Source organism: Epinephelus moara, chromosome 2 (genome assembly GCF_006386435.1).
Source record: "Epinephelus moara isolate mb chromosome 2, YSFRI_EMoa_1.0, whole genome shotgun sequence".
Taxonomy (NCBI): domain Eukaryota; kingdom Metazoa; phylum Chordata; class Actinopteri; order Perciformes; family Serranidae; genus Epinephelus; species Epinephelus moara.
In genome coordinates this window covers 20,814,141-20,841,925 of record NC_065507.1, presented here as the reverse complement: position 1 = coordinate 20,841,925, position 27,785 = coordinate 20,814,141, and the positions used below count along the sequence as shown (strand labels likewise).

The following is a 27,785-nucleotide window of genomic DNA, read 5'->3' as shown; positions in this document are numbered from 1 at the left end:
CATGTGTTTTTTTTTTTTGTTGTTGTCAGGAGATTGTTCCTCAAGCCCAACACAAGTGTAACAATGTCATACATTAAGAGCTACCGCAATGCAGACTTGCCCTTGAATGGTTTTATGTATGCTGCTGCTAAATATTTAAATTACTTCATGTTGCATCTCTTCATGTCTGCCCATCCAATCGGGATGTGAGTGCATTTGTGATATGTCCTGTGTCAAGTTATACTTTACAGCTACAAGGTCTAGATGAGCTGGTTTTGATGGAAGGTCCTGTGCAAACACGCAGGCACCTGCATTTACACACACACACACACACACACACACACACACACACACACACACACACACACACATAAAAGCAAGGCCTGGCTGGAGCCTCCTGCTTGTGTTGTCTGTGTGCTGTGCCACCTAGTGGTTGCTTTGGATGTTGCTCCTTCTTGTGATCCATTTAGTCTCTACACCTGCTGTAGATTTTTTTTACAACAGTATCATCACATTTGGTCCCTTACATACTGCGGGTTTCTTCTTCTTTTTTTACCTGAAGACTCAAAAAGTAGCTCAAATAAAGTCTTTTTGAGCAGATACTGTATCAATCTTAAGATACCCTGGTCATTGTGTCAGATGAAGTCGTATTTATATGGTAGAATTTAAGTTATTCAGAAGGAATTTGTCAATAAAATACCATTGGGAAACATGCAATTCAGTTTTTCAGATGGACCTTGTTTCTCTAAACTTTTTCCCCAATCTCAGAGCTTCATTTACTCATCCCTAACAGGATCTATCCCATTAATTACTTGAATGTGATCTCAGCTTTGTTTGTGGAACCTAGGACAAGCTTCTGATTTAAGTCCACTGCTGTCTTTCTTTCTTCTAGCTGACAATATAAAAGAAAATCTGAGCTACCTCTTATTGGTGGAGCAGCAGTGCAGTAGAGCTGCAAAGTTAAACTTTGATTTGACTGTCACATCTGTCCTGTCTGTCTAGGGCCTAATAGTATCCGAAAAGAAATCACTGATCACTGATTAGCTTTGATAAGGCTGGTTTCGCAGAGCCTGCTGCAGTTGTTCTGTTACTTGGACAAATAAGCATAGCACTTTAACACAGCTTTCATCCATAAATCCTCCAAATTTGCCTTTTGTTTAATGTAGTATTCTGTGTCTCGTGTTGGTGTAGGTACCAACCTGACCAGGCTTTCTTCAGGGGTCCATTAATTCTTTGTGGCATTTGAAGCCTTCTTTATACCATGAGAGACAAGAGGGACCATCCGAAAGATACGTTTATGGCAGGCCCAGTGTCACAAATCACAAATTTGCCTCGAGGGTCTTTAAATGGCATTTGGTTCTGACTTTGCAATCATCCTGTGGATGGACTTGCTGTGAGCCTAACTAGTCAGATATATTGTCATGATGTTTTGTGTTATTGCCACAGCTGCCAACCAACTGATTTAGATGTTTTGACTTCCTCACTTATTTTTAAGTTGCATGCAAAAAAGCAACATATGATATGAAGCTATTACAATTATTTAAAAGTTATTTATCTTTAACATTAGTCATGAAAAAAGTCTGTATGTTGATGGGCTTAATTTGCTTCTTTCTGTTTCATTCGTCTACAGAGGGACTGTGGCACTATTATACAATGTGATATCGTTGCTGCAGCAGTATATCGTTCTGCAGGACTATTTAGTTGTCAGTCTGTCTGCCCAGCAGTTTTCTGTCTGTCTTCCTACCTGTCTGTCTGTGTGTCTTGTCTTCTTACCTGTCAGGCCTGTTATGTGTCAGATAGTGTGCCTACCTGTCTGTCCTCACTGCCCTGTTGTGTTCTTATGTTTCTTTGTCTCGTCTTTTTGCCTGTCAGGGCTGCTGTTCGTCAGCATGCCTACAGGTCCGTTTGTCTGTCCGTCTGTCTGCCTGTCTTCCAACCTGTCTGTCTCTTATTTATTTATTTATTTATTGTCTTATCTGCCCCTCTGGTATTCAGTGTTGGTCGGAGGCCCGGCTGTTGAGCTTCACTGTAAAGTGCTCGGCTGATTGGAAGGGACATTTTTCCAATGGCGCTGCGCTGCCTCTAATATTCTGTTTGTCGTTGGGTGTGAGGCTGATTTATCACGCCTCCTCTCCTGCTGACATTCAGATTCACTTTGATTGGCGGCTGGACTGGAATGACACCCACCACTACCAACACTGCACGCATGCACAAACGCACGCAGTCAAATGTGATGCTCTGCACGCTCACAGTCAGGTATTCAGTGGATATGAATATGCCTATTACGCCAACACATACCCACTTGCACTTGCATATACGATGTACTCACTTGTAAACTCACACAAACACACACAGACTAAGTGGATAACTGTTGTGCTGACCTCTATCTTCAGCATTGCTAGTTTGTAACTGCTGTATTGAGTTTATTGAACAACGTGGGCAGGCTGCTGCTCTTCTGTTGTTCTCTCACCTCGTGAACTCTATAATATGGTAGCCTTTTTCACTTCTTCTACTTACTGTACCCGGCCTAGGGCCCGAGCTGTGTTGAACAACATCTCTCTCCTTCTTTTTCTCACCCTGTGTCCCTCCCTTCTCCCCCTCCAATCCCTCCTTAATAACTCTATAACTCACCTCAGCCTTAGATTTAATTGCTTATCTGTGTGTAAACGTATTAACCCTCTGCTGTATCTGTTTTGCTGCCGTCCCGGGGGCCCGACAAGCCTCTCTGACTGCCGTGCCTTACATCCAATGAATAGTCCTTCTCTGAGTGGTAATAGGGAATCAGCATCATAGCAGCAAGCATTGGCGGCGTGTAAGAGATAAATCAGATTGGGGGTCTTGCTTTGCCAGTTTATTGAATCTAAATTGCATGCGCGCGTGGCCCCCGCCGGCCCTACACGGCCCATCCATCTCCCGGCTGATAATGGAGCGGGCCCGATTCCACCTGGTGGGAGCATTATTACATTTCCCCTCTAACGAGACCCAGCTAATCCTGCCAAGGGAGGAGGACAGGAGAGAAGAGTGAGGAGAGAAGAGAATAGGAGAAGAGAGGAGTGAAGGAGGATGTTGGGGGAGGAGGAGAAGAAAGGAGAAAAAGAAGGGAGGAGAAAAGAGATAGAAGAGTAGATTCTGTAAAGAAAAAAAAATCGCAAACATCCTGGCAGCCTGCCTCTCCCTCCCACACTCCCTCTTTCTCTCTTTCTCACTTTCTTCCTCTCTGTTGCTGTGCATAAAACATCTTCTAGCGCCATCAGAGCTACATGGCCCCTGGGCCCCTGAGCTGCAATTACACTCATAATCACAATGCGATTTCACTGACGCTCGCCGCCCCTTCCTGCTGCCATCCCTCCTCTTTCCCTCCGCCCCTGCAGCCAAGACTGAACGAAGTCTAAATGAAGTGAAAGGCCTCTCCTCTCCCCAACACCCGGCCGTTTATTACCCGCTTTAATAAAAGTCCATCACAGAATTATCCTACAATGAACTGGAGCCACTAAGTTGCCAAGAAATATACTTCCAATAAGCGGCCTGTGCACACAGACATGCCTATATCTCCGGATGGGCACAGCTGTGAGGCTTAATTCTTTTTCACATGCAACTGTTATGTTAACAGGCTTTTCATGATAGTGCAGCAAAGTGCGTTGCTGTAATGTATTGTTTTGTAGTTTATCTTTTTTTTTAAAGCCGAGCTCTTTATTGATGTAATTAAATCGTATCCCTGGCTCAGCGCTCAGGCCTACTTTCATTGTTTTGAGGGGGCAGGAGCCCCGTGAGGCAGTGCACTGATGAGAGATGGATAAACAGTTTGATTTGCTGCTATCGCCCCCAGGCACAGTGTACTGGAGAGATGAGCAAGAGAAGGAAGAGAAAGCATAAAAAAAAAAAAAAAAAAAAACAGGGAGGGGTGGGAGAGGGCAAAACAGAAGGAGAGAAGAGAGAGCGAGAGGATAAGAGAACCTGTTGGGGGAGGGATGAAGGGATAGAGGTGGAGGATAAACATGCAAACAAAAAGAGGCGACAAATCACTCCTGTTGTTTGTGTGCACATGTTTGTGTGCACGGCAGGCAAGGCTTTTTCTCTTATTTCTGCTTGTTTGTCTGTTCCCCTCGCTGTCAGTTCTTCCTTTCTCCTACATGGCCCCCATCTATGTGCCTATCTCCCTTTCCCTTTTTACCCCTCCTCTCTTCCTCTCCCCCCTCGTCTGCCTCCCCGCTCCATCGCATCACCAATACCGCTCCGTCTCCTACCTGCCTCTCGGTAGCCCCGAGCATAGAGGGAACTGAAGAACACAAGAGAGGAGTTCGCTCACACACACAAAAACACACACAGGTGTGTACACAAAAGTACACATCTGTGCATATACGGACAAAAAAAGTCATGAATGTAGTTGTGAAGAGATGCAGGATGGTGGTTCAATACTTTTGGTACAAACACACGAAGTTGCTAAATTATGATGGTGTTAACTAAGAGAAATAGGTTGGTTGCTGCTGATTAAGTTAAGCATGCTCCCACACACGCACGCACACACACTAGCTGAGGGAGGTAGAGGAAGGTTCAGTCATCCATGTAGAGTCATTGTTAGTAAAGATGCGGAACCTCCAGACTTAACCAGCCGTAACAGCAGTGTGACGGTTCTTTGTCTACGCCAATTACTGAACAAAAACAGCAGCACAGTCACAGAGAGACGAGCACAACCCATGGCCTCCTGCATCCACACACACACACACACACGCACAGATGATGCATGTGTTGTATTTTTATTTAACATGTTTGCTTCCAGTGTAAAGTCGAACACACACTATCAGACACAAAAGGAGCTTACACACAACACGCATGCAGGCATCTCAAGTGGTGCAATAAACCACATTCGGACACCTACAGCTGTGCCCTAACACAAACATTCTGTAAGCGCTCACAAACACTTACACCCACTCCTATATTGTATTAACTTCCCCAAAACAGTGCCGAGCTCTCGTCCTCTTCCTCCCCCTTCTCTCTCTCTTCTGCTCGCTCTCTTCTTCTGTTTCTCTCCTTTTTTTTCTCAAAGTTTAAACTCATTAAGTGTAATGATATTGGAGACTCAATTTTACATAGCTCACTCATCAACCAAGTGAGATAGCAATAAAGGCGAATGGCTCCGCTGAGGCCTTAACGCTGCAAAATAAATGATGCGCCGCAACGGAAATGTAATTAATTTAGAGGCAGTATTGATAGTCCTGCCATACACGGCATTATATTTTTTAATGTGGCTTAACATCTTGATTATTCAGGGGGAAAGGCGGAGGAAAAGGGAGCCGAGACAACACGGCTCACGATGAGAGATGCTTAAAATGCCCTGACGAGTGTTTACTCCCGCAGCCTCACTTTCTCTTAAGCTTTTCATTATGCCGAGACGATAAACACCTCTCAGGAAGACTCGCTGACTTTTACAGGGGTATGAAGGGAAAGCAGAGAGGCTTGCTGTCTGGTAGGGAAAGGAGAAGAAGGCATGATTCATATTTTTGTTGATTTGTACGCGTACTGTTGATCCAATGATGTGTTCTCTGGTAATTTTTCGGCATTGTGATGAGCAGCAATTTGTTCCCGCAGAAATAAGTTTTGTTCCTTGTGTGTACAAATGTGTTTTTTGAAAATGGGTTAATCAGATATAAAAGAAAAAAATGAAATGATTTATTTGTTTTTATTTTATTGTCAGTAGGAATATATAATCATACATCATAATTAAGAATTAATTCCTTAATATCTCAATTCATCTTTAAAAATGCTGTAAATGTTTTCCATAATAAAACCATTATGATGTTCCTGAATTTCTGCTTTGCTCCTAACGCTGCTGTCTTTCTTTTCAGCTAAGACGGACGAGGTGCTGAAGGCCAAAGTGGCCAAGAGAGAGGAGGAGGCCCGGAAGAAACTAGAGGAAGGTGAGTTACATATGTGTGTTGTCATAGATCCAACATGTGGACACCAACACCAGTTGTTGCCATTCTAAACTGACAACACACAAAGAATAAATCAAAAAGCATAAAGCATTATATGTAACAAAAAATGCAGTATTAAAGTTGTTGGAAACAGTTAAAAACATCCTTTTTAGTTAGCTTATATTTTGTCTCCATCAAATAGCCATTGATATTACCTTTGAGGGGCAAGAACACAAAATACATACAAAGTTTTTAAGGCTATGAGACATCTGTTGCACAAGACCTGTCTTAAATAAGCTGGAGCATTTTTATCTGATAAAAACAAAAGGCAAACTTTTTGCAAGTGCGATTAAACAAGTTTTATAAGGCTTCCATGTCATGAATGTGTGTGTGTGCAACAACAAAAAATATGTATTCACGTTGGAAAACCCTCACTATCTTCCCGTTTCTTGTGTCAGATGTTGCAGTATTTCTGTAGTCCATGCCCTCTCTGCAGTGCCAGTTATGTTACACACAACTAATATACTTACATCCACAGTTTAATGTAAGTGCCCTTGTTTGTAGAGGGCTGCAACTAATGAATATTGTTATTGTCAATTATTTATTTTATCAGTTAATCAATTAGTTGTTTGGTCTGTAAAATGTGAAAAATGTCAATAACTGTTTCCGAAAGCCCAAAATGACGTCCGCAAATGTCTTGTTGTGTCCACAAGACAAAGATAATCACTTTACTGTCACAGAGGAGTAAAGAAACCCACAAATATTCACATTTAAGAAGCTGGAATTAGAGAACTTTGACTTTTCTTTTTTCCTAAAAAAAAATACTCAAACTGATTAATCGATTATCAAATTAGTTGGCAATTACAACTAATCAATAAAACATTGCAGCCATAGTTTTGTAATTGAGAATTCTTCCTTCACAGTTCATCTGTACTTTCTAAACATCCACTTAGCGGTGCTGATAACACTCCTTAGTTTTTATTAAGACAGCTGTAATCTACATAAAGATGCATTGGCAGAAATGTGCTTAGCATTGCAGGCAGTAAATTTATCCCGCCGACCTAAACCCCCTCCCCAACACAGGACATGCAGACACACACACGCACGTACACACAAAGATTATATCGATGCACATTCAAATAAAGTCAAGAGTAATTTGCAGTGGATATGCTAGCAGTAATAAAAGTCCTTAGATAGAATAATGACCCTGGTCCTTGCTCTGACCAGAGCACGACATAAATGAGAATATCAAATGTGCTGTTATCGTCCACACTGTGTGTGTGTGTGTGTGTGTGTGTGTGTGTGTATGCACACGCACACACAGGCATGTGTAGTAGCATAATTTGTTCTAGTGTGGGTGTTTTTATATCGCTGGATTCTCTCTCCACTCTTTTTTTTTTTCCGTGCATCGAGCAGGCATGGCAGTGTGACCTTTAAAGTTAGCTGACCTTTTAGCCAAATGAAAGTCCAGCCATCAGAAACTAATTAGCCCTGCACTCTTGCTTTGGTCCCCCAGTCCTGGGAAGAATTTATTTCCTCCTTCTCGCTGCTTCACCCTGTTTTGTTTTGTTTTCTTTCAGCCTCTCCGCCATTCTCACATCAGTATTATTCATTTTTCTCGGTCTTAGCGCTCTGTCTGTCTGTTTTCTCCTCCTACTTTCTGTCTAACATACTCTCTTTCTTCCCACCTCCATTTGTCCTCATCAACCATTTCCACCTCCCTGCTGCCCTCTTCTCTGTGTCTTTCTTACACTTTCCCTTCTCCTGATTCTCTCTTCTCTGTGCGGAAGGAAGCATTGCCAAAGTGGTGACTAAGTGCCTCGCTTGGGGCAACAGAACAAGTCTCCCAATCAAATAGCCGTCTTTAGCTAAGTTCACCCTGCACTGTTGCCTCTTTTTGGATTCCGTAGACTCTTTTCCTCAAAGCTCCCTCATCCCTCACTCCAACTGTTATTTCTGCGTGAAATAAGGTGTTGTGCTTGATTGTGTAGTGGAGCGGTGCAGTACAGCATGCTGTGCAGTCGCTACCTTCGAGGACGATCATTTTATTCCTTTCCCTGCACGGGGACACGTGAAAGTGAGATCAGAGAGGCTCGACAAAGCGGCCCTGATGACTTGCCCTTGCCTCTGTAGCGAGAGAAGCCAGTGGCACGGTCACAAATACACATCAACACACATCCACGTACATAGACACAAGCAGAGTCAGTCGGCTCCATCCTCTTCTGCCCTTCCTCCCAGCACAACTAAAATGGAGGAGGTGGGCCACTGCTGCTGCTAAACAGCAGATCACCAGGGGTCTCCTTATTCCCCGCAGGGCCTCTTAGAGGTCAACACAACTAGAAAGTTTACACTTGAACTGTTAAGTCGACTGAAATGAGAAAACCTTTAAAGAGAATGGAGGGGAGAAGTGAAGAACACTACCACCTACACTCCTCGTTCATAAATAGATTCACGTCCTAGACTGGCAATGTGTTTGAGTTAGTTTAGCCCTAATCGAACCACCGAGATCTGATTCATGTGAATGCTATGATATGCAAGCTATTATTGTAGCGAACTGTGGCTGCATACTGCAGAGCCCTGCGAGAATAGAGGGGTTTTTATCAGCAGGGTTTACTGAGAGAGAGAAAGGAGAGGATCAATAACTGACCCTGTGGTCATCAGTTAACAAAGTAGTCTCCACTTAAAAAGAGTGTTTGCCTCTCTGGTTAAGGGCAGCCAGATGATGCTAGTGGTTGCAAAAGGAAACAAGTGATATGAAAGGGTGTGAGAATAAGAGGGGAGGATGGTTCCTTTGTTAGTTGCATGCCTTGTTTAGGCTATTAAAGCTGAGAGATGTTGTTTGTGTGCCCAGGAGGCTTTTAGCTAACATAGTGTGTCCAGCTATAATAAGATGGACTGACTGCCGGTGTAACAGTCTGTTTGTGTGGACTGTACCATCAGCTGGCACTTTACTGAAGGCAACGTGTAACCAGAGGTATTGTGTGTGTGTGTGTGGTAGCACTGTACGTAGGGCTGGATAATAAACGAAATATGTCAAATTATTGACCTAAAGATGTTCATGCATTCCTGATTGCTTTGTGTTTCTTTACAGTAAGATCCACATAGTGCTTCCTCGCTCCTTTTTTCTCTTATATTTACTCATGTTGCACTTTTTTTTTGTATTTCATGTTTTTCCTAATATTAAAACAACATAACACAACATATTACAGTTAGTCAATGAAGACCAGATAACAAAGAAAATGCAACAAAACAAATCTGGGCACATATAGTAGGTAACTGAAGTTTATGTTGTACTCTCCAGTAAATGTCCTTAAACTGACGATGACTACAGCAGCCATTAATATCTAAACAGAAGTTTAACCAACCAATCAGCACAGTAACAAAGTGCCATAATTAAACCATAGACTGTATGAAATAATGGCCATAGCTACCGTGACGTCCCCATTGGTTCATAGACTCCCATTTTGAAGCTTGGAGCTTGGCATTTTGGCCATTGCCATCTTGTTTTTTGGGAGGCAGAAGTAACCATATTTGGATAAGATGGTGGAGTTGTTGAGGAGGGGATGATCTGACTCATGGACTGTGGTGAAGCCTCGCAGACAGCCTGTCAGTCAAGCAGGTCCACCCTTAAATATGCGTAACTTTAAGCCATATTAAAATGTCAACTGATGAGTTTTCATGAATGTTGAAATTAGCTATGGTGACTCCAAAACATTTTTGTACCAGGCTGTAAACGTGTTTATTTCCGCTGTACAGCTGGGCATGTCATCATGGGGGTCTATGGGATTGACGAGCTTTTGGAGCCAGCTTCAAGTGGCCGTTCAGGGAACTGCAGCTGTCAGCACTTAAGTGTTGGCGTCACTTTTCAGCTCCAGAGGCTGCCACTATAACTAAACAGGACAAAGATGTAAGAAGTGATCATGCAAGTAAGAAAATGTATGGAGCAGTAATTCATTTCCATTTTTGTTCAGTTTGCTAGTTGTCTATAAGATGTCTAAAATAGTGAAATATATGTAACCTTTATTTAACAAGGAAGTCACACTGAGATTAAAACTTCTTTTGCAAGTCAGACCTAGCCAAGACAGAATAGTGCAAATTTTTTTTTTTTTTTTTTTTTTTTAAAGATATTTTTTGGGCCATTTTTGCCTTTAATTGATAGGACAGTTAAGCGTAAAAGGGGGAGAGAGAGAGGGAGTGACATGCAGCAAAGGGCCACAGGCTGGAGTCGAACCCGGCAGCCTTGTATATGGGGCACCTGCTCTACCTCTAAGCCACCGACGCCCCGCAAAATTTTTAATATTATGTCCCATTATCTGTTGTAATTTGTGTCTTCAAATTATTTGTTTTATTCTACTGAAAAAATGTAGAAACCCCAAAATATGTAGTTTAAAGTCATCTATGAAGAGGGTTCAAATCTTTACATTTAACAAGAAGCTGGTGAATTTTTGACTTTTTTACATTAAAAAAAGCTAGTTATAATAATTCATTATAAAAATTATTTAAAAAAAAAAAAAATTAAATTTAAGTTATAAAATTGTAAAAACAGTTTTCTGATTAACTTTCTGTTCATCCACTGTTCAAGTACTCATCGAACCATTTAAAAAAAAGTTGTGTCGTTATTTACATTTTACATTTATTTTTAATATAGATTTTAGATCGTATTGTTCAGTCCCAGTAGTATGTTTCTTATTATGACATTGTCATGATTATGGATTTTATAACTTCAATGGAAAACCAAAACCACAGGGAAAATTGACATTGAGGGAATGAAATTCAAAGTTTTTCTAAAGAGAAAATATACCAAGGCTATAATTGACAACAACTTTTCTTTTTTGGTTAGTCACAGAGACATCAGCAGAATGACTGTTATGTATCGATAAATATTTTTGGCAACACAATTCCTTGTGATTTTTCTTGTTATGTATTTGTTGGTCATTTTACAGAAGCATGTCAGTTCAGTGATTATGAGGTGTTGTTCCTGTCTAATGGGAAATGACAGTGTTTAAAGCATTATTAAGACCTCCTGTTAATTCCTGCTTTTCTTTATATGCTTAATGTCCAGCAGATTCAAAGAGAAAGGTAAAACATCAACCAGTTGACATGAAAATTGGTGTCAAATGCTTCATAACCCCAATTCATTTCCTCACACTCGTTCTTGTGTCGTTCATGAGGCACTGACAGAAACACGTCTTCATTTGTGCAGCCACTCTCCAGCACACAGAATTATGTAGATATGGTTTGGACACTAGCCTATAGCCTGCGGATGGTATTTTAGCCCTTATGCTGCTCCGTCCCCATTACCTCAAACCACCACCAGATTGGTAGATCATATATTTTAATGAGACGTATAATAGCTCTTTAACCCATATCATTAGGGGAATATATACCTACCGTTTGCTCTTTTGGCAGTTAAACGAAAGGACTGTTTCCCTAATTACGCGGTGTGTAGGACAGGTCACGGGTTGGGTGTGTACCTGTCTGTGTGTGTCTGTGTTCAGGAATTATATGACCATTAAATATTCAGCCGCAGACCCCCTCCTGCTCACTCCCCCCCCCCCCCCCCCCACCTACCCTCCACTTCCTCGACCTAGCATCCATTAACGCCTCATCACCGTTTAACTAGCTCTGTTGTCAATCACCACAGGGCCTCGGCTGACACAGAAAATGTCTGGATTTGGTTTCTTGCCTTGCTTGTTCAACATATAGAATAAAGACAGAACACATATTTTTAGCATCTGTAGGTCAAATTAATTCAAGTGAAGTATCATTAAGGGTGCATGAGCCCGCACGGACAGTTGTTTGGAATAATATTTCTCTTGTTAGGTGTGATTACATGCTCGACTAGACAATTTGTCAGTCAGCTAAAATTTCCGCTCGGCATGCAAGCATCTGCATGCGATACCAGTGTGGGTGTGTGCTTCCATAATAAACGATGTGATCCCTTTTCTAATTGAAAATAATAACTAATCCACGGATAACAAGCTCTTGTATAATCCAAAGCTATATCCCTTCAGTTCTGGCCTATCTCGGCTGTAATAAAAGACAGGAAATGAGAGGCAAGTGAGAGTGGTGGCTTGGACATTGACGCTTAATGTAATCTGCCTTGAAATCAAATTATTTGACCTGGAAAGCCTAACAATACAAAACTCCTGCCGGGCTGCTGTTAAATATTTAGCACGTGCCTGTCATGAATACAAATGGTGCGCAAATTAGAATCTACAGGCGCGTGACCCCCATATCACACCCCAGGAGCACAGGGGGGCTGGCTCTGCTTTAAATGTTTTAATTACCGGGGCCATGGTGTGGCGTGCCACGCTACCTCGACGAGCAGCATCGACGCTGCCCGGGCTGCCACTTGAAGGACAAGCGGTGAAATTCATCCGCTGGTAAACACGAGTGATCTGGTGTCCATGATCTCATCACATTAACTAAAACATGAGGATTCAATAAGGAGAGTGTCTGAATTATACCAAGCTATAATTATAGTTCCCAGCATCCTCTCTCAGGGTAGAGCATTATACTTTTTTTTTTTTTTAAACTGTATTCTTTCCACCGGCTATATGATCTACCTCAAGGCTCCAGGGAGGCACTGTATTGCTCTTGTGCACTCTGCGCTGAAGAAAGATCTGTCTCAGTGATTTTGATGTAAGAAAATCTGGTTTGTATTGATTCGGTATTGATTAGTGGAGTTAGCCTCATCTCCTGTCGTTACTTCAGATAAATGGCCTTATTTGTTGTGTTATTATGTTCAACACAATCATGCCAGGAACAGTCAGAGGAATATTGAACCGACACTTCATTGGCTTTATGGGTTCTATTTGTTCCAGGAATTAAAGGATGTTTTCTGCCCGTATAGCACTGCGGAGAGAGTGTAAAAGAGAGCACATTGACAATTATACCTTCACTTTAAAGGTGTGTTTCAATCTGAATCTTACAGGAGAACACTCCACACTTATTTCTGATTTTTGTGCTGCCTAAATAATGATTGATTTAGAGATGAATAGTGCTACACATTCAGTCTAGCCATCTCCCTTTTTTTATTTTCTCCTCTCTCCTCCCAATTCATTCAGGTTTGTGGTTCCCCCCACGTTGAAATGATTAGTTATGCAAGGCTTGTAAGCACTGAATCAGAGTTATGGTCCCTGGGGAAATAAATTTGGCAGAAAATCAGTGTGAGAAGATTTAATTATCACGAGGAGACCTTTTTTCCTTGCCTTGGCCCACTGAAGCCCAAACTCCTCTCCTCTCTCTCCCTCTCTCGCGCTACGCTCAGCTCCACACGCTGCAGCCAAAAAAACCCTGGCGTGCAGCATGGACGCCAGCCCTATCCTTGCCTTCCTTCTCCTCCCAATTTGTTTCATTGCACGGTGATAAGCCAAGCAATTACTGCTTTATTGATTTTTCATCACTGCAAATTTAAAGTTGATTTCTCCCCCTCCCCCACGCCCACCTCTCGTTTCCCCTTTCCTCCCTCGGAGATGGCTCGGCAAGGTGATTAGATGACCTCCTGTCCTAAGCGCTGCTGGTCCCGTGAACGAGTGGAGGCGCATGCTGAATTCTGCTAACCCCACGTGACCCTTTGTTGTCCCGGGGTAATGGGATGCTGATGCTACCCAGAGTTGCTGTCACGTCTGCAGCTATGGAGCCTATAGCTTAATCATTTCTATAAGGATATCTATGGAATGACATGTTTGACCCGATAGCAGCCCAGCTATCTCTGCCATAGGCTAGATTACACAGAGATTGTCCACGCGAGCTTCCAACCCGTGTTCATTCAGGTCAAGTGGACAGATGATTGACAGAACCCTTTTACCCTCTGTGATTGGTAATCGTTTCTTGGGTCACCCTTATCAATTAACCTGCTTCCAGTAGACCGATGTACATTCAGCAACCTCGCCTGAGTTACCGGGCTGATTTATTTTCCAGTTTTCCCGTCCATCCTATTTAGGTTTAGGATACTGTCAGCTGGTTTAAAATTCGATATTGAATGTGAAAATTTTTCTTGATTTAATTAAGAAACTGAAAGAAAAAAAAAACACTTTTTGTAGCGACACATTTTTGGCCCTTTTTTGTTTTGTTTTGCTTTTTTTTTTTTATTAATTGTTAAAATGTAATTTAACAGAAGAAAATCCTGAAAATTGAACACTGAATGTAGCTAAATAAATAATCAGCGTGACTATGTCAGCTGTAGTAATGCAGCTTTAGTATTCGGAGATTAAAGGCAGAGTATTAGTGTGCCGCTTCAACAGAAAACATTCCCAGTATGTGAACATGTCTCACACACCCACACACAGATACACGCACACGTGTAAGTCTGGACATGATCACACACACAGAAGTAGTGTACTTGGTGCAGTCTAACAGGGTGGTCAGACTGCTGTGATTAGACACACCCGCAGACTGTTGCAGGTCAAAGTGCTGGCATCCTGGGTGGCTCTGGCCATGTGGTGGCCCCCGCAAGGTTTGTCATTAGACATCAGAGGTCACTTAAGAATGTGTGTGTGTGTGTTATAGGGGCCAGTAAAATGTGCTTGGCTGTCTTTTTTTTTAAATGTGGTGTGTGTGATGAGTGTGTCATTGGAGTGCTTCACACATGGTTGGGTGAGATTGCTCAATGTTTGTGTGTGTTTTGGGGGGCTTTGGTGCCATCACACCATGTCATAAAGGCGTTTTTTGCACTTCTGTGTAAAAGACAGTGAACATTAGTACATGTGAAAAGGTTATTTGTTACACAGCATACAACTATCAATACTTGAAATGCACTGAACACTGAAATTTATGAGAGTATGTTGGTGGCATAATGTAGCAAAAAGTGATAATGCATACTGATACAAGTGTAGCAGCAATTTTTAATCTACTTATGACACACTGTACTGTGCAATGCACTTAATACAACGGTTATCTGCGGGTCTGAAAAGTGAAGCAAATGCTCAAGTGCCTGCATTCTTTTTAATGGCCAGCAGGGGGCAGCTCCACTGGTTGCAGAAAGAAGTCTGATTGTGCTCAGGTCAATGCGATAGCGTCACAGCTGTGCAAGATGCAGTCATGAAAGTTACAGGTGTGTAGTTGAGATCAAAATGAAGGTTGATTTTGAAGATAGGTGTGATCTGAGCATGAGGAATGGAAATAGGGGTGTAGGAAGAAGGGAAGGGGCCATTGGCCACCCCACTTTATGCCTCTGGCCCCATACGTTCTAAGTCACGGATTGCTGTATCACTACTGGAGTGATCCCATCGCAAAATGGAATCTAATGTTTGTTAATGATGGTCCCATTTAGAGTAAAATAGACAGTAAAGCAGAGTATGCTTTAGGGTGTGGCTATCTTGTGATTCTCAAGTTGCTACTATGGCGGTGTCCTGGAGTTCTCAGTCACATCCAACCCGCTCCTCCGCAGCTCCACCGTCATCCAAGTATGGTCAAAAGGCCAAAGTGGAGGCTTCAAAACAGTAGTCCACAAACCAGTTTGTGACATCACAGTGGCTAAGTCAATTAATTCTATGAAGTCGGTGGTTCAAACCCTGTGTCATCCATTCATTGGTCAGTTCCCTTATTGTCTATGTTCACATGGGACCCAGATCTACAGCTGTATTTCCACATACATTACTGACAAACTGGGTATCCATCACAAACTCAAACTTGCAGCGTTGAGTTGTCCAAGTGTAAAGCCACTGGGGTTTGTTGATTCAAACCTCTGTTTAGCAGCAATTTTAAACTTTTATACGGTCGGGTACATTCCTGACACTGGATATCACAAAGCCTGATTAGAATCACATGATGCCCATGGATGTAGATTTAACCAGATTTACTTAATTTGTCTTTAAGGGGACAGAAATATCATGGAGGCAAAATATGTCATATTCTTCTGCAACTCATTCAGGGACAAGACAGTCAGAGTATGGAGGGGAAGGGTCACTGCATGGAGCAGTACGCCATTTTATACTTGTGTACACATGTAATGAGTGTGCAGTGAGAAGGACTCACACGAGCACAGCTGACAGAAATCAAACATATCAGAACTGACTGGGCATTATAGTCACACAACTACTCATGCATTTCTTTCCTGTAATTTAAGCCATGAAGGGTGATTTTGATTTGCATGCAAATGATGATGTCACTCTTGTTTTGTTGTTTTTGCACGATTTCCTCCAATAAGGCAGAATGCGACAGGAAAAAAAAAAGAGGTTTAATGTATTACTCAGTGCCAAGGTTATTAGTCTACAAGTGAGGTCAGAAGAGGAGGAGGTGGGGGGCAATTGCCTAATTAATTACTAGTCAGACACACACACATGCGCGGCCATGACCTTTACTAATATAGTTTGTGGCAGACCACACAAACAGACTCTCTGTCCCTTTTCCTCTCTCACCAACACACACACCCTGTCAGGAGGCAGCAGAGTGAAAGGGAGAATCAATTACAACCCAACTAAGGGGAAAGAGTCGGTTGCTTGATGGCTGCACGTCAAGAAGACTGCAGGTCACGAGGCGTGTGCGCCTGTTTGTGTGTTGACGTTCATGTATCAGCGTACGTGAAAATCGAGCCGGTTTCCTGGATTCAGATTACATCATTTTCATTTTAAAGACCTTGCTCCAATTAAGTAATTAGCTGCTTGGTGTTTCTCTAATTATAGAGTTGTTCATAAAAGAGCTGCTGACCAGCCTGGGATCGAAAAAATGGACACCGCTGCAGTTTTTCCTGCACACACACACACACACTCTCACACACACACACACACACATATGCACCGCCTAGTTTAACATCAAGTTAATGCAGTCAAATGCGTGTTATTTCTGGTAAAGGGCAGGGAAGGACTCTATATTCTAATCACACTAAAACAGCAGCGTGCTCAATAAAGAGCTCCTTGAGTCTCGCAGACAGACAGGCTGTTATTGTATTTAGAGGAGGGAGAGTTTCAGGTACACGCTCCTTCATCTGTGTTCTGCTGTATTCTTTACAACACTTCTCCAGTTTCTTTTAAAGCCTCTCCTATTTTACAGTAAATACAAGGCGTCCTTCAGTATGCTGTGTGCAGAGAGTGTCTAATAAACCAGCCCTCACCAATGTGTATCTAGTTTAAAAGTGTCACAGGGACAGAAATTCTCTCATTTCCTAAAAAACAGAAAATGACATTGAGATATGTGGCTCTCGCAGCGTGCTGACGCTATCTCACATTATGAGCCCTGAAATAACAAGATTAACAAAAGCAGAACTTTACTCCGTAAGAATTTGATAGAATATAAGGAAACGAAATTGAATACAAAATGTTAAGAATGCCACCAGTCCCCCTCTCCAGCCCGTCGACAGAGAAAGTGGCTGTGATCTTGAAGATCTCACCACTCAGCCTGTGAAAGCTTCACTATTTAATGAGATTCTGTGATGCTGCCCAGGCACAGGACATCGGCTAACACTCATACTGCTCTCTTTCTCTCCCTCACACACACACACACACACACCCACACAGTGAGAGAAACACACCCACCTGGTTTTGGTTAGCCCTCTATGTTTGCAGTTAGCACCGTGCAGTCAGGTCAGCAGGAGCAGTCAGGTCTTAGCTAGGATTTCAGATAAATAGCTGACTTAAATGCAGTAAATATACAGTAGATGCTTTTAAGCTTTGTTTGTTCTAGTTTCCCAAAAGGTAGACTCTTGTTTTTTGCAATGAGTGAATTATTTATACCCCATGATAGTGATAGGTACAATGTCAACAATGCAACAATAAACATGTCATCCCTGATGAATGGTAAATCCTCCAACCAAGCCAATTACGAGTAAATGCTGCAACTTAGCTTTTTTTGAGCTGTAATGAAAACAGTGTATTTGAAAGCAGGATTGTACCGTAGCGTGTGTGTTATATCATTTTCCCCCACAGAAAATTTTTCTCATCAAAGTCTCATAAGTTATGTCTGAGGTTTGCGTGACATTTATATGAATAAACAAATACTGTAGCAAGTCCTCAGATGAGTCAGTGCAGTTTTGAAGGCAGAATCAAACAATTACATGCATCATCATTTCTTATAAATACAGGCTGTGGTTTCAGATATTGCGCATGATAGATAGAGGTACGGATGGAAGGATAGACCGGGGCCAATTTATTGTCCCTCCCCATGACTTCATTATGGGCACAGACAGGAGGAGGCTAAACACGTGCATTTAATTGTAGTAGCGGGAGTTCTTGGTACGGATGGGGGGAATATACTGTAGAGTAGTTGATCCAGGGTCAGTTGAGGAGAGGAAGTTGGGAGAATAGATGAGCAGAATGGGGTTGAATGACAGAAGAGAGAGAAGCGGTGAGTGGGGAGGGATGAGTGAAGATGTGGAAGGAGATAGCCGAGCGTGGCGCGTGGCTGCCATGTCATCCTGTCATTAGCAGGTTGTTTGGGTCTTTAATTCATCATTCAGGCCTTTATTGACTGGAGAGTGGGAGATCACTATCACTAGGAGACACTAGAAGTGTGTGTGTGTGTGTGTNGAAGAGTGTGTGTGTGTGTGTGTGTGTGTGTGTGTGTGTGTGTGTGTGTGTGTGTGTGTGTGTGTGTGTGTGACACTCGGTCACCAGCTGCTCTTCATTTCCGGATGCCAAATAGATATCATATAAGGTGCAACATAAAAATATCACATGCCATTGTCTGCTAAGGTCATATAATGCTCAAGACCACATTATCCAAAGAATGTGATCATATATGGTGTTTCTTCATAAATTACAGAGAACTTGTAGACCTGACTATCAATATAAGAGGTATAAAGGAACAGTGTGTGAGATTTAGGGGGATTTAGAGGCCTCTAGTGGTGAGGATTGCAGATTGCAACCAGCTGAAACTTCTCCCGGTTTGAATTCCTTCAGTGTTCATTGTTTAAGAGGTTTTTACCAGGAGCCGAATTATCCGCAGAGGTGTCTTCCTCTCCGAAGCAAACAGACCAGATTTGAATCAGTGTTTCTCCAACACTGTTTAGCACATTGCAGAGAGGCTGTCAGCTCAGCACCTGCTAACATGTGCTCACCTCTTCTCTGATCCAGACATTTAGGAGGTTTTTACCGTGAGCTGAACTGTCCGTAGAGGTCTCCTTCTCTCCAAAACAATTAGAACCGGTGATTTAAACCTGTAAAAACACTGAGGAACATGATTTCACTTTACAAAACAGTGTTTCTCCTACGCTGTTCTGCATGTCGGAGACGAGCTGCTTGCCCAGCACCTATACTGTGTGCCCACCTTTTTTCTCTGACACCTTAAGATTCAGACTTTCAGGAGGTTTTTACAAGGAGCCAAATTATCCGCAGAGGTCTTGTCCTTTCCAAAACAAATGGACTTGATGATTGAGGTAAAAACTCCGGTCGCAGAGGAGCTGCTATCTATGGTGGCTGACATAAAAACTGGCCCTATCTAGAAGCAGTGTTGGGCTATTGAAGACATATAGCAGTGTAACATGGCGGTCTCCCTACATGAGGACCAGCCCCTTAAGTAGATATAAACGGCTCATTCTAAGGTAATGAAAACATGAATATTCTTATTTTCAGGGGATTTCTACACTAAAGAAAACATACCTATTATATTATATTCCATTTCTGTTAATATGTCCCCCTAAACCCTCCACACCAGAACTTTAAGGAAGACAACTGAGCATTAGTGATGTGTGACAGGCCCCTGATGGCAGTGACAGGAGTCGACAGGACGGCAAACTCCACAGAGACCAGTTGACACTATGATAACAAGGTGGCCACCGCAGGGGATCACTCGACCTGCGTATGTGTTTGTGGTTGAAGGTGCATTGTTGGGAGATGTGGCTTTTTTTTTTTGGAGGCGGGGGATGGAGGTAATATATGAATGACTGTGCGTATTGTGTGCGTGTGTGGTCTCATGGGAACACACATTAGACTAGCTTAGCCACCTGCTCTGTCATTGGACATCTACCCGCTCCCACACGCACTTACAAACACATACATACATTTACGGACACTCCTCAGGGACACACTCGGGACATCTGGCTCAGCCTGTCAGAATTTACCTTCATTTTGCGTGACCTGTTGACCCCAGCAGCCACAGGCGTCACACACAGGCGCCAGTGTCACAGCTTGTCGTTGTTGCAATGCTGCCATTGGTGTGTTATAGACAACCTACAACCTCTGTGGAGAGAAGAGGAGAGAAGAGGAAACTCATGGTGGTCGAGCTTTTCTTCACATTTGGATTGTTTTGGTAACTCAGATGTTTTTCTCACTCATTCCTCTGAGCTGCTGATCTGTATTTATCTGCATCTCCTCTCTTTCTCTCCCTCAGTGTATCTCTCTCTTTCTCTTCTGTCTCCCTTACTCATTGAGGTCTCGTTTTTCAATGCCTAAAGCTGCAGGGTATTAGTTATGCAAATATTGACGTGCAGCTTTGCCCTGCTAGCTATCAATTGAAATCAGCAAATCGATGGGCCTAATAGCTGCTCATTAGCCACTTGATGCATTTCCAGGGCTAACATCAGAACCTGTCAGCGGCCCCTAATCAATACAGTCTAAAAGTATTACCTAACCAAGGCCCACACCAGACACCTTTTTAATAAAGCAAGTTGGCCGTCTGGCTTTCTCAATGGCTCTGAGCCTAAACAGGACAGGCCTAAACTTCTCTATCATATCAACAAAATATCTCATTAGCGGCAACATTCCCAGACACCAAGCAGACACATTAGGTTTCTTAATTTATTTGTTTTAGTGACGGTGTAATGGAAATCCTCGCAGAGAGTCATTTGGTGGCGATAATGAAATCTCATCAGTCGGATTTTAATAAGTAACCTATTGTTTCATTTTTTTTTCTGTTGTTGTTCAGTCCAATTCCCAGGCATGCTTTGGAGCAGCCTGTTGTTTGGGCCTGGAGAATCGTACGGTAAAGACTTTGATGCAGCCAGGATGCTGCTGCTGAGAACAGGGCCAGACCGGAGCCCCTCTATCGCCCCTAGCACGCAGCCCTGCTAAGCTTAACTCAGCTGTTTGATGCCAAGCTCTGCGAGTGTGTGCCTGCGTGCGTGCATGCGTGTATGTGTGTGTGTTTACCCAGCTCAGGGGTTACATAAACAAGAGCAGCTAGCCTACAGGTAAGACCCACAGGAGACCAGCCAAGAGAGAGAGAGTGAGATGGAGCGCCAGTCTCTTACCTTGGCATTCCCCCGGTGTTGTCGCCATTGCTGAAGCTGGATATTCACTAATGAAGGGCGAGCTGGAAAATGACTAAAGGAGATAGTAAACAAAGTTACCGCGCACACATACACACGTGCGTGAGTGTGTTAATATAGTTAACTTGTTGGAGGCAAGCATCCGTGCATGTGTTTGTGTGCATCCCTGATGTATCTGGGGCTGCTGTAAAGAGATGGGGAGAATGTGGGCGGATGGGGGATTGGAGGCGGAGGCTGGCAGCGGGGCAGTTGGCCGCTGGTGCAGAGAGAGAAAGAGTGGGGAAGGGGATAGGAGGGGAGGGGGGGGTACAGCGGAGATAAATCATTAGAGAGCAGGTTATTGGAAATGCAGGGAGATAAAAGAGTGAAGAAGCCAGTAATTGCCTTAAAGATCAGACTACAAAGCATTACTTTGGATTTTACAAGGCCAGCCAGCAACAAAAGAGCAGTAATTTATGAGCTCAGTGTAAAAGAATAGCATAATTACATTAAAAATTAATGCTAATGAGGGCTAAAATGGGGAAGGTGGTTATTATGAAAGTTTGTATTCATCTTCCCTGGGTTGAATGATGGCTAGTGGCTTGATTAATGGCTTAATTTCTATCAATTAGCAGGCAAAAAAATCTCCACTGAGACAGGCCTAAATTGAGCATTGAATTACACATCTTTACCGCGGTGCAGGGAGAGAGGTGGTGGGGGGGAGGGGGGGAGGGCAGAGGAGGGAAGGGCACAATATTGAAACCTGGGAAACCAAGAGATGTTGCCATGTGCGAGTGCGTGCGTGCACATGTGAAAGCCGGGCATGGGGTACAGAAGTTAGATAAATGTTTATCCTCATGTATTTCTAAGGACTGGTGTTTGTATCATTGTTGGGTGTGCAGTGTGTCAGTGATGTGGTGCACATAGAAAAACATCTACAAAAATTTAATTTAAAGTAAATCTTTGTGAATTTGAATCTCTTTCTTTGACAAATATTATATTCTTTGATTAAACTAACCAAACAAAAATGGGAGTCACCTTTTTTCTGCCATGACCTGTCCCAAATATATTTATTGCACTTACTGTGCGTGAATCCAGCAGCACAGTTTGCCCTTTCTTTATTTTTAATAGATTCATTAAATGCCTTTAAGTTGTCCATTTGCCATATAATTCCAAAACACCGTCAAAGATTTGCCACAATTTGCAAGACCTCAATAAAACAAGCAGTTAGTTTTCCTTCTTATTTATTTTTCTCCACACAACAACAACAAGTGCTGCGGTAATTTAGCTGGCACGCTAGTGCACTCAATTACTGGAATTAATCAGCAGCAGCAATATATTCAGCTCGGCTGCTCTTGATTGACAAACTGTAGACCAAAGTCAAGTTTACAAAGACAATGCTGCCATAGCCCAAGGCCTCGGCTCATATGTGGACATGTGTTGTTGAACAGCTCCCTCTTCTGGTGGGGGAGTGTAACTGCTGCGTAACATTCTCATCTTCAAGGCTGAAGGAGATGAGCTGAAATCTGTTTTCATTGGCTGGTTTGATTTTCTCTCCTCGTCCTCTGGTCTTAATCAATGAAGTGGACAAACAGCTATTTAGAGAGAACAATAGCCTATTGATTCTGAGCCACTCATCAGCACTGCTGTCTGTCCAACTAATTTCAGTAATGAGATGGCAAGTGAGTTTTCTGACTGCCTCTTTTATACACACACACATGCAGACATGCAAGGACATGCAAAACGCACGTTAACACACATTGCTCAGTCACTTTCTATTATTCTAATCTGCAGTTACAAAACAAAACTTCACTGATTGAGTTTGATCCCATTTCCTGGTTGGCAGTAATGTTGGCGATACATTTCAGTGCCACAGAGAGCTAACAATAACCTAATTTAAAGCAGAACATACTGTACATTTAATTGTGTCCACTCTTGTTTCTTTTCCTCTCTGTCTCTTCCTCTCTCGTCTGTTTTCTCTCTCTCTCAGCTTTCACTTTATCCGCCTCTCATCACTGACAGAGAAGCGTTCCTAATGCGGTGACAATCGAGTTGGCCTGTTAAATTAATTTGCCAGATAATGTGTCAATATTAAATATCAACTTTGACCTCTCCGAGCTGCGGAGTGCGCTCGCCCAGCTAGAGTATTGATTTTTGTCTGCCTCTAAGCTCGCTAGGCCCGCACTCAAAGTCCATTATTTTTGATTTTCTCATGAAATACATATCTTTTCCCACTGACATCTGACAAACAGCATATGGAAGTCATTTTATCTACCAATAATGTGTTTGTCAAAAAGTCTGAGGTCTTAATGGATTCCTGCAGCGCGCACGGACATCCCAGCAACAGACGGGCCTGCCAAGGAGATGCTTGCAGATATGGTGTATGCGTGGGTGTGTGGATACATGTCACTGTGCTGGTTTGTGTGGTAGTTCCTCATGTAGGGCATTCACGCTCAAAGGACAGCAGAGAAGGGGTAATTGAAAATGTGAATTAAATTGTGCTGAATTAATTGTCGGCCAGTCACAAGCGTTAGTTTTCAGCCGCACACACGCACGCTCGTGCAGCTGTGCAGTGAGTGGTGGTGATAGTGGTGTGAAGGACAGGCCACAGTCTCCAGGAGGATATTGGGCCAGTGTTCAGACTTCATCTAGCAGCCCAGTCAAGGTAATGACTATTTTTGGAGCCCGCCATGCAATGCGTCTCTGCTCGCATCTTTCCCAGCACAGGATGACAAGCTGATAGTCTGTCATATTGGAAGGCTTAATTCCACTTGTCACTCAGTTGTCCAATTCTGCAGTGCATTTAAATCAAAACCCAGTTTGTTTGAGTGCTATTATGAACTATAATAGGGTGTGTGTGCCTTTGGTGTTTGTGTGAGATAGCATGTGATGCTTTGCCGTGAAAGCCGGAACAAATATTCATTTATTCATTAAACACCAGGGCCATGAAGATCTGTTGTGACACCCTTTCTGTAGCTACTAATGGATTGAATTAATTCCTGCTATTAGCTCCAAATGCACACTCTGTGTGTGTGTGTGTGTGTGTGTGTGTGTGTGTGTGTGTGTGTGTGTGTGTGTGTGTGTGAGTGTGAGTGCATGCTAGAGTATACCGCATGTACGTATTTATGCCAGTCATGAGTGTCGGTGCAAAGTAAGTTTGCAAACACGTGTACATGTGGGAGTTCTTGTACCCCGATGTTCTGTGTGTGTGTGTGTGTGTGTGTGTTCCCATTTGTGTACTTGTTTTCATGACACAGCCTACATCAGTGGAGCAGAGAAACATGGATGTCTGCTGGATTGACAGATAGAGAGATGGGAGAGTGCAGGAGAGGACGGATGGATGGGGGAGAGAGGGATGAATATTGACTGATCAGTGGAAAGATTGACAGCCAGAGAATAATGGGAGCATTCAGACTCTTGTCTCTTTTTTTTCTCCTCCCCCTGTTACTAACTTTCTTGGCACACCTATTTTTGCCCTCCTACGCTGCGAAGACTGCTCTTGAATTCTTGAAATGATTTATTATCTGATATGCAGAATCCTGATGTGTTTATATCCAAGAGTAATTTACTGGAAACCTTTTCTGTCTTTTTGTTTGATTGGACAAGCCGGAGCAAAATACTTTCTGATACATGAAAAGTGTATGAAACCTAATCACATTTAGTCTCCATAATGAAATTCCATTGCAGTGAGTTTGTGTTCATATTTTGATTATTTTAGAATGCATTATCCGAGTGTAATTCACTGTCTGGCTATTATCTTGTTAGTATTTTTTTTCCACTTGCCTTTTGTAGTATCTCCATGTCCTTGGCTAGGCAAGAGTCCTTTTTGGTGGAGATTAAAATAGGGGAATATCTGATATTTTATATTGTAAGTGTCAAGGAGCATTATACAGAGAGATAACATACAATCAACTAAGCCCAGTCCAAATGAAATCTGGTGCCTTTCAGAAAATGACAAGAGATGGCCTCTGTGTGTTTGTGTGCGCGTGTGTGTGCATGCGTATGTGTGTTTGTGGACATGTGTGCACGCTTTTGTTCATAGCCTCTCTTCTGTGTAACATGTGTTTCAGAGGGAACTTCTCTGGAGGAGCAAGTGCGAAGGATAAAGGACATTGAGGCCATCGAGAGTGATTCCTTTGTTCCTCAGGCTTTCAAATCATCCAGGGATGATATAAAGGTGCGTTCTGTCCCTCTTTCTCTCCCAACCCCTCACTCTCTCCATCTTTTCACTCTGTCTGTTATTGAATTTCCCTCTCTGCAACGCTGCGCCGTCTGTCCAGAGACAGCCCAGACCAAATCAAACATTCATTCAGCGCCGTTTGTTCCGACCTGAGACGGTTTCATCAGACGCTCCAGTGTTCGCCGCCTCCAAAGCGGCAGCACCCACACAAAAGCCACAGCAGGCAACAGCCATCCTCTGTCCTCCTCTCTCTGTCTCTCTCTCCCCCCTCTGGTTGTGCAGATGCAGACAAAACACAGAAGTCATTATTGAAATGTCCCTGTCTCTGAAGGAGCAGGAATTAGATTTGTTGGGAGGCTCATGGCTGTTTTGAAAAGATAGGCGACAACATGTGACAGCAAACCTGCGCAGACTTTTGGGACTGCATCCTGGTGAGTCTGACAAAGGTCAAGACCGACGTGGCTGCAGCTTGGACCACACAGATTGCACATGCACACTATACTCTGCGTATTGCCCCACTCACACACTGAACACTGAAACTTCACCAGGTTTAACTCCAGCTGGGTCACAGCAGATGTCAGATCTGCTCCCCTGTGTGTATAAAGTTAGATTCATACGGTAAAATCACCCACAAAACACAAAAAGATTGTTTTGTTTTTTTTGTCCTCAAATTCTAAAGAAAATATAATTTAAAGCTCATAGAAAGGGATGTAATATCTTTATCATTTGCTTTTTGAGAACAGAAGTGCTGTAATGAAACACAAATTCAAGTTTACACATTCTTTTATTAAGGCTATTCATTGCTTTTCAGATTAATCTCTTGGGTGTCGTCCCCATCATTAGTCAAATAATGCCTAAGATATACAGACGAGTCATCCTTAGTTGGGAAGAGTTCAGTCTTTCAGAGTTTTTAGCGACTTGACTGCAATGAAGAGAATAACGGCTGAGTATACTGTACATTTAAACATTGTTTGACAACCCTATAGCAGATGTATTTAGGGTATTTGTTGTTTATTAAAACTGATAATTGATTCAGCATTGTTAGCCGAAATATCAGAATATAATTACTCTATAACTGACTTATATTTGTATGTTATTGTGTAAAGATACAGGCCAGGTCCCTCTTGAAAAAGAGATTCTTAATCTCAATGAGGCAAACCTGGATAAATAAAGGATAAATAAAATGCCAATAAAGTATTTGGTTTATTTGGTAAATCCAAATAAAGTAGTAGTAGTAGTAACAATTTTGCAATGAGTTGTGACCATTAATGATTTTTTGAAGCCACTGTTAATGAGGAGAACCCAGTGAAACCTTTGATTTCTGCTACAGTATATCTGTTACGATTTTCTTTTTCTTTTTTTCAAGCAAGCTGCATTCATTAAAAATGTATATTCAGCATATTATTACCAAGAATTGTGTGTTTGGCACATCAACACACTTATTAGCCAGTGTGTTTTCCATCTTGCTTACTTTTTGTATCCTGCCAAATGAATTTTAAATAGATCTTTCCAACTGGGTAAACATTTGCTCCGGGGCTGGTTTTAGGAGTGTTTGAAACATGAATGGACTTGGCAAAGTGTTCATTTTGATATTCCTTCTTTATCAAGTACAACAAGGAGAGCAGGCCATCTTTCCAAATGTGGGGCTTATTATATTTTTTAGTAATACCTCTGGGGATGGAGGAAGAATCACGTCTGAATATCACATTTTCTTCTGTCAGCGTGGACTCTCCAGATGGCACTGTGTGTGGCGGGGGGAGGGCTGAGAACCTTCGTCCTTACTTTAAGTCCTTTTCAGTTGTAAAGAAACGGGAAGATATAATTCCTTTGGCTTCAGCTGTTACAAAACGTGACACAACTGACCGAGCGAGCTGATTCTTTTAAATGTTTGAATATTTACACATGCCCACTCACACTGCAGTCACTGGTTCAGCACAATTAAGACTCACTTATAGGAAATAAGAGGTGGAGAATGTGAGGAAAGAAACTAGCACCATACACAGATAGATGAGTGAAGCGAGATAGTGAAATTAGTTTCTGGATACAAGCTGATTACTATCAATACACTGCTTTCTAGAAGCTGATTGCATGAGCCAGACTTTCACTGCCATCTGCTGGACAAACGTCTTTTTGCATGTCACAGGTCTCAATTCTGTAACACTTAAGTTTGTAATACATACCAATCTTTATGGTATATATTTTTAATTTTAGTGTACATAAATCTACAAACTTTAATGTTTTGACATGTGCTAAAAGACATACATTAAACTGCAAATGTTTTTCAAATGTTAAATTTCTTTTTCGCTGTTCTCTTGTCTTTCTGGAGCTATTTGAAATTTAATAATATTTCTTTTCAACCATTGGTAGTGCTGTCATTTCATATTGTAATGTGGAACAATTTTATGTGTGTGTGTTAATGCTGTTGTTGCTTTGGCTAATATGCTCTTAAGAATTAGGTTTTTCTTTCTCAAAATTAGATGCATCTACCATTCATATGCTTCCATTTTAGGCCCGCACCCAACTTGGAATTTGTTTGTTGAATCGGATTCACCTGTCCAAAAATTTATATATTCATTTCTTTTTTCTTTTT

General features: G+C 42.3%; 1 protein-coding gene across 1 annotated transcript in view; it reads left to right on the top strand.

Annotated features, from left to right (window-relative positions):
- Positions 1-27,785, top strand: part of rsrc1 (arginine/serine-rich coiled-coil 1) — a 136,956-nt gene that overhangs the window by 105,085 nt on the left and 4,086 nt on the right. Inside the window, exons 7-8 of the mRNA XM_050073974.1 lie at positions 5,823-5,894; positions 25,086-25,192. Of these exons, the coding sequence (XP_049929931.1) occupies positions 5,823-5,894; positions 25,086-25,192 (179 nt within the window). The remainder of the gene's footprint in view (positions 1-5,822; positions 5,895-25,085; positions 25,193-27,785) is intronic.